General features: G+C 50.0%; 1 protein-coding gene across 4 annotated transcripts in view; it reads right to left on the bottom strand.

The window, feature by feature from the left end:
- Positions 1–13,333, bottom strand: part of CPT1A (carnitine palmitoyltransferase 1A) — a 92,844-nt gene that overhangs the window by 56,153 nt on the left and 23,358 nt on the right. For all 4 annotated transcript variants that reach the window (XM_055270798.2, XM_063644419.1, XM_055270788.2 and 1 more), the window contains 3 exons: positions 8,791–8,944; positions 5,874–6,013; positions 1,081–1,252 (listed from right to left, as the gene is read on the bottom strand). In XM_055270798.2, coding sequence (XP_055126773.1) covers positions 1,081–1,252; positions 5,874–6,013; positions 8,791–8,931 — 453 coding nt within the window. In that variant the 5' untranslated portion in view covers positions 8,932–8,944. The remainder of the gene's footprint in view (positions 1–1,080; positions 1,253–5,873; positions 6,014–8,790; positions 8,945–13,333) is intronic.

Below are 13,333 nucleotides of genomic sequence, written 5' to 3' on the forward strand. Positions count from 1 at the left end.
TGAGGCCGGGTGTGATGGCTCATGCCTGTAATCCCAACACTTTGGGAGGTCAAGGTGGGCCGATCACTTGAGCTCAAAAGTTTGAGACCAGCCTGGCCAACAAAACCCCATCTCTATTAAAACTACAAAAATTAGCCAGCCATGGTGGTATGCGCCTATAGTCCAAGCTACTCAGGAGGCTCAGGTGGGAAAATCACTTGAGCCTAGGAAGTCGAGGCTGCAGTGAGCCATGATCGTGCCACTGCACTCCAGCCTGGGCAATGGAGCAAGACCCTGTCTCAAAAAGAAAAAAAAAAAAAGCTGGGTGTGGTGGTTCACACCTGTAATCCCAGCACTTTGAGAGGCCAAGGCAGGATCACCTGATGTCAGGAGTTCAAGACCAGCCTGACCAACATGGTAAAACCCCGTCTCTACTAAAAATACAAAATTAGCCAGGCATGGTGGTGCATGCCTGTAATCTCAGCAACTTGGGAGGCTGAGGCAAAAGAATTGCTTGAACCTGAGAGGTGGAGTTTGCAGTGAGCTGAGATCGTGCCACTGCACTCCAGTCTGGGCAACAAGAGTGAAACTCCATCTCAAAAAAACTAAAATGAAAATAAAAAGAAAAAAGAAAAACTTTTAAATCATGAAATTTGGACAAGCATCCACATATATGGCAAAGCCATTACCTTAAATAAGGGATCCTTGGGATGAGGGCCAAGGCAAGCTGGGGGAACATTCCAGAAGCTAAGTCCAAGTCACGGGAGCCTGTCTGAAGGGTCAACTAAGGTAACCATTTAAAGCCTGACAACAAGTGAGTCAAGAACGCTACAAAGAACCGGATGGACAGCACTTTTATTTGATGAATGACCTCAGCTACAAACCGAGCAGACCTCAATATAAAATGCTGCAGGTCTCACTAACGTCACGAAAGAGAAGCACTCTTTGGCCCCTGCTTTTGTGTCATGGTGACTCCAGCCATTCAAGGTTGAGGCCCAAGTCACCAACCAGGCATCGAGGGAGAAAAGGTCGCAGGGGTGTCCTTCTTCCCAAAGCCCAAACTGTCCACCCCCCTCCACAGCCAGAGGCACGCGCAATTACCATCCAGATCTTGGTGGCACGACTCATCTTGCCGTGCTCAGCAAACATCCACCCGTGGTAGGAGAGCAGCACTTTCAGGGAGTAGCGCATGGTGACGATGAGGGCCACCCACAGCCCGGTGCCAAACAGCATGCCGCTGACCACGTTCTTCATCTGGCTGGACATGCAGTCGCTGCAGAGACAGACCCAGACAAGGGAGGCTGTGCGTGAGGCCACACAGTGCCACCGACGCCACTGGTGATGCCACAGACACCACTTGCTGCAGGGCCCAGCAGCCTGCCCCAGGTAGAGCCAGGAAAGTCAGAGGGAGAGGACTCGTAGGAACCGAGCTCTTAAAACACTCACGGGCACTCTCCTCCTCGCCCCAAAACCAATCACGCTGAAAGTAGCTGGCAGACCCAGGCGCCCGGGACAGGCCTGCCTGCTTTCTTCCCGGAGGTCCCTTCAGCCCGATCTGCTCCGGTGGCCTCGAAACCAACCAGGGCTAATCTGTGTCTTCTGGACAAAGATACAGCTTCCTCCAGGACCTCAGGACCAATGGCAGAGGGGATGCCATGAGGCCAGGACCTGGCCACCATGAGAGCCATGCCCTGCCGACCTGCACCTCCCCGGCAGGTGCACAAGAGATTCTGGGCCACTTTCTTCAGCTCTTGATGAATTTTTTTCTCTCAAACTTACTTTTAGATGTAATCGTAATCTCAAATTATTTGTTACAACTATTACCACCAGTATTTATATCAAAAGAGCTTGTTTTTGACTTAGGAGTATTTAACACAAATAAAGAAATGGACTGTGTAAAACGGTCATGTAAATATTCAACTTAAATACAGGAAATGTTTTTGTTTGTGAAGGAAGGTAGTATATAGTATGGTTAAGATGAGACTTTAAAAATGAGACGAAATGTAGGTTTTTTTTTTTTTTTTTTTTTGAGACACAGTTTTGCTCTGTTGCCCAGGCTGGAGTGCAATGATGTGATCTCGGCTCACTGCAACCTCCACCTCCCAGGTTCAAGCAATTCTCCCACCTCAGCCTCCCGAGTAGCTGGGATTATAGGTGTGCACCACCACACCCAACTAATTTTTGTATTTTTAGTAGAGATGGAATCTTGCCATGTTGCCCAGGCTGGTCTCGAACTCCTGACCTCAGGTGATCCACCCGCCTCGGCCTCCCAAAGTGGTGGGATTATAGGTGTGTGCCACCGTGCCTGGCCAGAAATGCAGCTATTTTGTGGTTTGTTTTAGTTTTGGTTGTTTTGGGAACTGCAAAATATTTTTAAAATGAAAACTAAGCATGCTTCAAATGATTAAAACACCAATATATATATAACCTAAAGGTGTCCCTAATATTTGAAAAGCACTAATTTGGTGAGATGCAGTGGCTCAAGTCTATAATCCCAGCACTTTGGGAGGCCAAGATGCGTGGATCACTTGAGTCCAGGAGTTCGAGACCAGCCTGGGCAACATGGCAAAACCCCATCAATACAAAAATAAAATTTAAAAAAGAAAATAAGAAATAAAAAATAATAAATAAAAATAATAATAAATATTTCTTCAAAATAAGAAATAAAAAAAAGAAAACCACTAGTTTAACACTGTATAATATTTAAGTGGACAAAAACAAATTATCTACAAGGTTATATACTCTTGCTCCAAAATGTATATCTTTCTATAACCTGTGAAATCTAGCACTGGAGTTCAACTGTAGTCTCTTTTTTAAACCTATACACTCTTTTCTGGTCATCTAACCTATAAGCAAACTTGGGTTTAGGGATTTAAGAAGCTGTCTTTTAGATAATCTACGTTTTAGATTACTGAAAGAAAAAGACCTATATATTTACTTGATTTGCAAAAATAAAAATATTTTAGCATAAACAAATAAATGATACATTCAAGATTTTTAAAAATATAGACATAGAGGCACTTAGATAAAAAATGTTAGCAAAAAGCTTTCTTTGAAAGGACATGCTCCTTACAAGGCTATCGGGGACAGACTCAGAGACAAACCTCACATGACACATATGACTCCACTTTTTTATTCTTTCTTTTTTTTAAGAGATGGGGTCTCACTATGTTGCTCAGGCTGATCTTGAACTCCTGGGCTCAAGCAATCCTCCTGCCTCGGCCTCCCAAAGTGCTGGAATTATAGGCCACCACGCCCAGCCTGACTCCACTTTTGAAGGCAGCGGCCCAGAGATACTGCAGATCCCCTCCAGGACAGGAAATGGCCCATGAGGCTGGAAGACGCTGGCCCTTAACCCGGCCTTTCTAAATTTAGGCCAGGGATGGCCCAGTTTACCAAAATAGATTTAAGAGGTACAAAGAAACAAATCTTACAAAGACCCAGATTATTAAGGGCTTTAAACAGTCAACACTTCTAAATATAATCCAGTTTTAAGAGAGCGCCTACACTAGAGAGTAAATTAAAGATCTGGTCCGGGTGCAGTGGCTCACGTCTGTAATCCCAGCACTTTGGGAGGACGAGGCGGGCGGATCACTTGAGGTCAGGAGTTCAAGACCAGCCTGGCCAACATGGCGAAACCCCATCTCTACCAAAAATACAAAAATTGGTTGGGCGTGGTGGTGTGTGCCTGCAGTCCCAGGTACTTGAGATGCTAAGGCAGGAGAATCACTTGAACTCGGGAAGTGGAGGTTGCAGTGAGCCGAGATCGCACCACTGCACTCCAGCCTGGGCAACAGAGTGAGACTCCATCTCAAAAAGAAAAAAAAAAAAGATATTCATTAATCCCATGAGAGAATGAAAAGTACGTAGGAACAGCTCCACACGCAAGGCTCGGAGGCAGCTATCCACTGCAGGCCTGCGGGTCCTGGGACCTCAAGGAAGACAGCAGCTAGGCCCGCCCCAAGCACCCAGGTCTGCCAACTGCTTTCTGAGTGACAGCAATGACAGCAGTCCCCAGGCAGACAAGGAACCTGGCAGGCGTCCCAGCCAGGCATGCTTCTGCTAAAATGACTGGGAACTTTTATTATGTTTCTTGCAGACACTTACAGAGGCCTGAGCCAGCATTCCTGAGCTACCTCAAGGTTGCAAGCAACTCAGCTGGATGCTCAATGACTCTGGAGGGTTCAGGGGCTTCCTGGAGAAGGAACAAGATGTGGAGGGGTCTTCTGCAGACCCTTCGCAAAAAGAGGTTCAAGAATCAGGGCACCTGCTCAAGCTGTCATCAGGAGAGTCAGACCATTAATCTGCTTAATCTTTTATTTCTAGTCATCAGAATCAAGGCTGGGCACAGTGGCTCACACCTGTAATCCCAGGACTTTGGGAGGCCGAGGCGGGTGGACCACCTGAGGTCAATAGTTCGAGATAAGCCTGGCCAACATGGTGAAACCTCATCTCTACAAAAAATACAAAAATTAGCCAGGCATGGTGGCGGGCACCTGTAATCCCAGCTACTCGGGAGGCGGAGGCAGAAGAATTGCTTGAACCCGGGAGGCGGAGGTTGCAGTGAGCCGAGATCGCACCATTGCACTCCAGCCTGGGCAATGGAGCAAAAACTCCAACTCCAAAAAAAAAAAAAAAAAAAAAATCAAATTCAGCCATTAACTGTGAGTTTTTGTTTACGTCCCTTTTTCTACCAGTTTATTTTCTTATTTCTTTCTGATTAAACAATATTTATATGCAAACAACCCGGAAGGCGTGACTATAAAGATCCAGAGCTTCATTTTTTAGCTTAGCCCTGACCCGGCATCGTGCCTTCCGCCTGCAACTCCTGGCCCCAAAACAAAGCCCAATTATGAGGAGTTGGTGGCTATTATTGACCTCAGGTGATCCACCCGCATCGGCCTCCCAAAGTCCTGGGATTACAGGTGTGAACCACCGTGCCCAAATGGCAAAAATGCGGTGTTCACTCGCATTTGTCTCACAGAAGCTTCTGGGGCAGGAGGTGGGGGGACCTCAGTGCTACACTGAAGAAAGCACAGATTTCAGAGCTGCACAGAGCTGGGTTTGAACTCCAGCTTCCCCGCTCCCTCTTCCTGTGACTTGGGCAGACACCTGCATCTGTCTGAATGCTTCCTCACTGGTAAAAGGGACCCTAATGAGAGGTCACTGCAGTGCAGGCTCTGACCTTCCTAGATGGGAGTCTGGGCCATCTCCAGAACTGGATGGAATAACAGACATCACAAGCGTGCAATAAACATGTGCTATCAACAGGCGGCAAGTGGTTGGAAAAAAAAATAAAATGAACATGTGCTGAATGTTACTTCTAAGGTGTCTCTGGGCCTTATCTCTTGGTAGCAAGAAATAAGCCCCAGGAAAATCAAAACCCTAGGGGTGGGAGTGACAAGGGGGGGTCCCTGGAGATTTCTAAACCACCCTGACAGAGAGTTAAGTGGGTGAGGTCCCTGCAGAGGACCCCACAGCAGTCAGTTCAAGGGTCACAGAACTCTGGGATGAACAGACTCCAAGTGCAAAGAAATTACTACATGGGGAATCAGCCCTTTGAGCAGAAATTCCATCTCAGAGCCCTATTGGCCAGGCTAAGGGCACTGTCATTATTGGCCAAACCCTCGGGCCCTGACACCTTCCGAGGGGTGCCCCAGGGCCACTACCACTCTTCTCACCCTGGTCTTCAGAGGAATGGCCACAGGGGACCGCAAACTCCTAGGGGGACCTTAACACCACCCAGGAGACGGGAAGAAAGCTGATGTGAGAACAGCATCAGGAGCTTCACATCGAATCCAGAACAGTGACAATCATCACATTTGAAGAGACATAAAAACAGCAATAAAATCGGTAACTTCCCAAACAATTGGAGATTTCGCAGGATTACTTACGTCGTTTCCAAGGTCCGATTGATTTTTGCAATTATTCCTAATGAGGGGTCGATCTTGGCGTACATCGTTGTCATCACGCCCACCACCACGATAAGCCAACTGGAGGGGCTGGCCGGGTACACGCCAGTGATGATGCCATTCTAAAGACAGACACACGGGCGGTGAGCGGTGTCCTCCCACAACCCACAGGACAATGACGCTTCATGGCCCCCGGCAGCAGGGCTGCTGGGACAGCAGGCAGTGAGAAGAGGGTGTCGGCAGCGTGCGTGCACCAAGAAACCATACCCTACCAGCTGGGACTCTCCCCAGAGTTTACAGCCTGCAGCGGTTCCAGTTTCCTCCCTTCCACTAATTCTGAGCCAAAATCCACCCTGAAAGCTTCCCCAAGAGTGGACACCCCAGGACATGATAATCAGCCTAGGCACTAGTTTAGCTGGTGAAGGACATCACTGAGCCACCATGACGTCCTGTCCCCAGCCTGCTACTGTCTAGAATGCCCTGAGACCCCAGCTCCAAAACTGCTCCTCTTGCCGCCCCTGTGTCAGAAGGCTGCTTAACCCTGAAGATTTCATGGGAGACTTCACTCCATGTCGAGAATTTGCTGTAAAATACTCCAGCCAAAAAAAAAAAAAAAAAAAAAAAAAGGATTATATCAAACAAAATTGGCAAAATTGTTGAAACGAGGAAGGGAACGGTGGGGATCTTTAATCAGTCCTCTTCACTCTTGTGTATGTTTGACAATTCCAATAAAAAAAAAATTCTTACTAAACCATCCTAATAAGATATTGATTTGACAAAGATAATGGATTAAAAATGACCAAAGCAGGCCAGGTGCTGTGGCTAACGTCTGTAACCCCAGCACTTTGGGAGGCTGAGGTGGGCCGATCACTTGAGGTGAGGAGTTTGAAACCAGCCTGACCAACATGGTGAAATCCTGTCTCTACTAAAAATACAAAAAATTAGCCAGGTGTTGTGGCGGGCGCCTATAGTCCCATCTACTCAGGAGGCTGAAGCAGAAGAATCACTTGAGCCCGGGAGGCGGAGGTCACAGTGAGCCAAGGTTGTGCCATTGCACTCCAGCCTGGGCAACAGAGTGAGGCTCTGTCTAAAACAAAAAAAAATTAGCCGGGCATTGTGGTGGCACCTATGGTCCCAGCTACCTGGGAGGATGAGACAGGAGGATTACCTGAGCCCATTGAGGATACAGTGAGCTGTGACTGCACCACTGCACTCCACCCTGGGCAACAGAGCAAGACCCTGTCTCAAAAAAAAAAAAAAAAAAAGAGGGGAGGGGAGAGGGAGAACAACATTCCCACTGGGTTGAATATGATGGCCAAGCCCCTGCATCCAAGTTTCTATTTTCCCAGATTCCAAGGTGAAAAACAGCAGCTCTCAGTGAGCCAAGCTAGTGCCTCAGTGACATCTTGGATGTCACCTTGGTGAGTTATTTATGTGGGCCCAAGAACCCACAGGCTGAGCCCCAGGGACACCTGTGCAGCTGTGCTGGCTCCCAGGGGCTCGCCCGCCTCTCCGCTGTCCCTGCTGCCACCTGCCCTTGAGCTTAGGCCTTTCTCAGTGGCCCACTTCAGTGCCGCCCTCGGGGAAGGAGCACTGGGAAGTCCACAAACTGAATTGAGCTACCGCTGGGGCTGGCGGGGGGTCGGGCGGTGAGGGGGGTCCACTTTTGACTTAATGAACTTTCACCTAGTTTGCGTGTTTTCAAACGTGCACTTACTCCTTCTATGATGTTTAAAATAAATTAAAATACATAGAAAAACAAGACACTTAAAAAAGAACAAAGTTCCACTTCTTTAGATAAACAGAATTGAGAACATGTGGACTCAACCGTATTTGAACTTATGTGGAGAGTTTTTTTTTTTTTTTTGAGACAGAGTCTCACTCTGTCACCCAGGCTGGAGTGCAGTGGCATAATCTCAGCTCACTGTAAGCTCCGCCTCCTGGGTTCACACCATTCTCCTGCCTCAGCTTCCCGAGTAGCTGGGACTACAGGCGCCCACCACCACACCCGGCTAATTTTTTGTATTTTTTAGTAGAGATGGGGTTTCACCGTGTTAGCCAGGATGGTCTCGATCTCCTGACCTCGTGATCCGCCCTCCTCGGCCTCCCAAAGTGCTGGGATTACAGGCGTGAGCCACTGCGCCTGGCCCTTATGTGGAGAGTTTCTAATGTGTGAATGTTTTATCAACAAAGTAGTTATTACATTCACTTGCTGAAGTTTGGAAAAAATCTTTTTTTTTTTTGAGACAAAGTCTTGCTCTGTTGCCCAGGTTGGAGTGCGGTGGCTCAATCATGGCTCACTGCAGTCTCTGCCTCCCAGGTTCAAGCAATCCTCCCACCTCAGCCTCCTGAGTAGCTGGGGCTACAGATGCATGCCATCACACCTGCCTAATTTTGTATTGTTTGTAGAGATGGGGTTTTGTCATGTCACCCGGGCTGGTCTTAAACTCCTGAGCTCAAGGGATCCGCCCACCTCAGCTTCCCAAAGTGCAGGGATTACAGGTGTGAGCCACTGCACCTGGCCTGGAAAAAAATCCTATTTGAACAAGATGTAAAGGATTCTGACTCAGAGGAGAAGATGTGAATTCTAGTCTTTACTCTGCCTTCTATTAAGTAGGTCATGGGCCCTTTGAGCCTCGATTTCCCAGCCTGCTTTAATGCATGCCCAGTCCCTCTACCTGCCTAATGGAACTGCTCCAAGCATCCAGTGAGCTAAAGTCTATGTGATGGTGTCCCCAAGCCTTAAGTACCATGGAAATAGGTAAGTGATATGCAGTCACCAGTCTGAAGCACGTAGACCTCAATAGCTGCCAGAGCTATTAGATATTAAAAGGCATACTGTGTAGATTCTTAGATATTAAAAGGCATACTGTGTAGATTTCAACAAATCTCAGAAAACCTTGAATCTGATGAACTTCTTTTTCCAGGAATGAAGTCCAGAGAGATAGATTTGTCTAAGAGCTTCATGGCTCAGCCGCAGGTCAATTCCATCCGGAGTGACTGTGAACTGAAAGGCCACAGCTTGGTGAGCTTCTGCCATCTTCAGAGAGTACCTGGAAGGAGAAGGAGAAAATGTAACACAGTGGAACATGTGACCAGACACTAAAAAAACCCTCATACAGAAGTGCCATTCCTTCTGAACTTAAGTTCTTCCTCCTGACTTAACAGATTTAATATTTTTCATCAACAGACCAATTCCATCACCACAGCTGGCACCCCCTTGCCTGTCCACCGCTACACAGACAGTTGCTGCCTCTGCTCAGAAGCCCAAGTTGATCGTCAGGAGCCAGGCCCGTGGTACCCCAACCCTGGCCCTGGACGTCGCCCGGAACCACGCCTCCAAGCCAGCATCCAGGCCCGTGGTACCCCAACCCTGGCCCTGGACGTCCCCTGGAACCACACCTCCAAGCCAGCATCCAGGCCCGTGGTACCCCAACCCTGGCCCTGGACATTCCCCAGAACCATGCCTCCAAGCCAGCATCCAGGCTCGTGGTACCCCAACCCCTGGCCCTGGACGTCCCCCGGAACCACGCCTCCAAGCCAGCATCTAGGCCCGTGGTACCCCAACCCTGGCCCTGGACATTGCCCAGAACCAAGCCTCCAAGCCAGCATCCAGGCCACACCTGCTGATGCAAAGCCCACGGTGCTTCAGCAACTCACACAGCACAGACAAATCTCAATCTTGCAGCCAGGCCCTTGGAGGCTGGCATAGAAGAGGCCCAGAGTGTCCACGAAGGAGCCCACGACAGCCCTAGACCCTGAACTTCGAGCGCAGACCAATCCCAAATGCCTCTGCCTCTGGTGTCTGTGTGGCTGCTCTTTCGAGAAACTGCTCTAAGGTTTCAGAGAGACCCACGAAGACTCCATGAGTCACGTGCGCAGACGCTTCAAGAATGGGTGTTCACAGACGGAGCGGGCCTTCTTCCTTGGAGGCAGCGGCTGAAGCGGAACCTGCCTCGGCAGCCTCACAGGCTGAACAGCTCCCGGGGCGCTGCAGTCCAGACCCAAGCACAGCCCCTGGGGACAGCATCCCCTGCCCAGCTGCAGAAAACTGCTTCCGGATCTGCTACATTCTTCCTGTCCCCTTCATCCTGGCTCCAGCCGCCTTCAGGCTCCTTGGCACAGCCGCTCAGCACAGCCCACCCCCATCCCTGCCTGGACCCCCCGGGGCGGTGGCGCCTGCCCTTCTCACGGTGCCTCCTCTACCTCCTCCCAAGCTGCCTGCCACAAAGTACTAAATGGATAAAAGAGAAGCTAAGAGGAAAAAACTATCAAGGACCATAATAAAAATCCAAAAACTCGTGTGTGTGTGTGTGGGTGCATATGTGTGTGTGTGGTTGTGTGTGTGTGGTTTGTGGGGGTGTGTGTGTGGTTGTGTGTGTGAGGTGTGTGTGTGTGGGTGTGTGTGCATGTTCTGACCACAGGATGATTTTCCTGTTTTCGCCCACTGATGCCCTCTGAAGGCGAGATCAAAATCAGTGGCTATCACAGTTTCAAAGATCCCCTGTTACAGAAATCAGCCTGGCTCAGTCCTCCACCAGCCAAAACACAGAACCATCCGCTGGCAGGCCCTATAAAGGCACCCGATTTCAGACATCTGTCCATATTACAAATATTTGTTGACTGCCTCCAACGTGCCAGCCGAGGAGAAGAGCTGCACACCAGCAGAAAAGGTCCCTCTGCCCTCCCACAGCTTAGACCAAGCTAACAAGCAACGCATGAGCAGCACTCTGGTGCAGGAAGGGGAGGTGCCGAGGGGACCTCTCAGGAGACAGTGAAGCCAGGAGAAGGAGCAACCATGGGAAGAGCAGGCAAGAGCTGGAGGCAGGAAGGGCAGGAGGCTGGGGTCAAGGGCAGGAAGCTGGGGTCAAGGGCAGGAGGCTGGGGTCAAGGGCAGGTGTCTGGGGTCAAGGGCAGGTGGCTGGGGTCAAGGACAGGGTGGCTGGGGTCAAGGACAGGGTGTCCAGGGTCAGTGGCAGGACAGCTAAGGTCAAGGGCAGGCCAGCTGGGGTCAAGGGCAGGGTGTCGGGTCAAAAGCAGGTGTCTGGGGTCAAAGGCAGGGTAGCTGGGGTCAAGGGCAGGGTGTCTGGGGTCAAGGGCAGGTGTCTGGGGTCAAGGGCAGATGGCTGGGGTCAAGGACAGGGTGTCTGGGTTCAAGGGCAGGGGGCCAAGTTTGGAGAGGAAGGCAGAGGCAGCTGGTGGGAGGTGGCAGGGTTTTGTGCTAGCAATGGAGAAGCATCCAAGGGCCCGGAGAAAGGGGAACCTGCCACTATTTCTGTTCTAAAGACCACTCTGGCTGCTGTATGGAGTATGGATGGGGATGGGGAAGCAGGACCAGTAAGAAGCTGAGGCTGTCTTCCAGGAAGGTGCATGGGCCTGGCCCAGGCTGTCAGTGACAGGGACAGTGACAGTGTGGACAATGACCCACACAAGACAGTCTGCAGAGGCACCTTGAGCTGCAAGTGCTGGTGAAATGGGCCCTCGGGCTCCTGGCTTGAGCCACCCACTCAGTGAAGCCAGGTACTGACAAGGGACCAGTCTCAGGGAGGGAAGGAGGCAGGCTGGGGCAGAAGCTGAGAATTCATGCCTGGACCTGCCACATGTGAAAGGTCACCAGGACATCCGGGTGGAGATGCCCCACATCGCCAGAGCAAGGGAGGAGCTGGGCCGGACAACACACCCGGGGGTATCAGCATAGAACCTGCCAGCTCTGCTTCAATGACTCTGAAAGAGTAATTTGGCAAAACTACATTCCACCAGCTATAACTTCAGCTTAGAGCAATTTGCAAAGCAATCGACAATATGTATGGGCCAGGCACGATGGCTTATACCTGTAATCCCAACACTTTGAGAGGCTGAGGTGGGAGGATTGCTTGAGGCCAGGAACTCAAGACCAGCCTGGGCAATATGGTGAAACCCTGTCTCTAAAAAAAAATTAAAAATTAGCCAGGTGTGGTGGTGTGGGCCTGTAGTCCCAGCTACTTGGGAAGCTGAGGCAGGAGGATCCCTTGAGCTCAGGAGGTAGAGGCTGCAGTGAGCCATGATCACACCATTGTACTCCAGCCAGGGCGACAGAGACAGACCCTATCTCAACAGCAACAACAACAACAACAACAACAAAACAACAACAGTATTTACATATTATTTAGTAGGCATGCAGCCAACTCCCATGGCCTGGCCAGTTTTAAAGGAATGGATCCCATTTTTGAAAGCAGCAAGATCACTAAGCAGATGTTTGCCATGGGTTGAAGAGAGCATCAAAGCAAGCAGCTCTGAACCATTTCTCAAAAAGCTATCTAAGCAGCTGGAAGACTCCCCTGGAGTCTCAAGGTTAACTTTCTTTTTTTTTTTTTGAGACGGAGTCTTACTCTGTCGCCCAGGCTGGAGTGCAGCGGTGCCATCTCAGCTCACTGCAACCTCCGCCCCCCGGGTTCAAGCGATTCTCATGCTTCAGCCTCCCGAGTAGCTGGGCTTACAAGTGCCTGCCACCACGCCTGGCTAATTTTTTCTATTTTTAGTGGAGACAGGGTTTCACCACGTCGGCCAGGCTGTTCCCAAACTGCTGAGCTCAAATGATCCGCCCACCTCGGCCTCCCAAAGTGCTGGGATTACCGCTGTGAGCCACCGCGCCTGGCCTCAAGGTTAACTCTTAGCCCCCTTTCCCATCAAAGCCTTCGCAGTAACCACGAAGCAGGCATCCCAGAAGAGGGCTCTGCAAAGCATGCACCGTGGCAAATAAAGTGACGTGACTGGCCACCTCTGCATGATTGATAAGATCTCCTGGGCTTCATACAGAACACAAAGGCATTATTCATGGCAGTGGATTAAATATAGCGTCTGTAGCCAAGTCTCTCCAAAGGTATGTATCCGACGCTTGCTCAGAAATCTAACCTCTGATAGGAAGAGTCAGACTGGAGGTAATTACAGTGTCCTTTCTAGGAGCGAAACGCCCTCACAGAGCGATCTGAGTTTAATGAAGGACTTGTTTATTTAGACTAGTTCAGGGTAACCCTAAGAGTTCTAAATGCCCCTAAGGTGCACAGTTTGTTTTTCTACTTCTGCAGGAGCTGAGATGGGCTGTCCTGACCTAGCCTCTCCCTCTTTGAGCCACGAGCAGAAATGAGTGAACCCAACAAGGGCCAGAGGAGCTCCCTATGCAAAATCTAATGAGCGCAAATCCCACCCTGGGTTCTGGCCTGGATCGGTGGCCTTATGCTTAAAAACACTGATACAGCCGCACCTACAGCAGTCCCCCCTCAGCTACAGTTTGCACCTTTGTTTGTTTGTTTGTTTGTTTGTTTGTTTGAGACAGGGTCTCGCTGTATTGCCCAGGCTGGAGTGCAGTGGCACGATCATGGCTCACTGTAGCCTCTACTCCCCAAGCTCAGGTGATCCTCCCACCTCAGCCTCCTGAGTAGCTGGGACTACAGGCATGCACCACC

This window comes from Symphalangus syndactylus, chromosome 1 (assembly GCF_028878055.3).
Source record: "Symphalangus syndactylus isolate Jambi chromosome 1, NHGRI_mSymSyn1-v2.1_pri, whole genome shotgun sequence".
Taxonomy (NCBI): Eukaryota; Metazoa; Chordata; class Mammalia; order Primates; family Hylobatidae; genus Symphalangus; species Symphalangus syndactylus.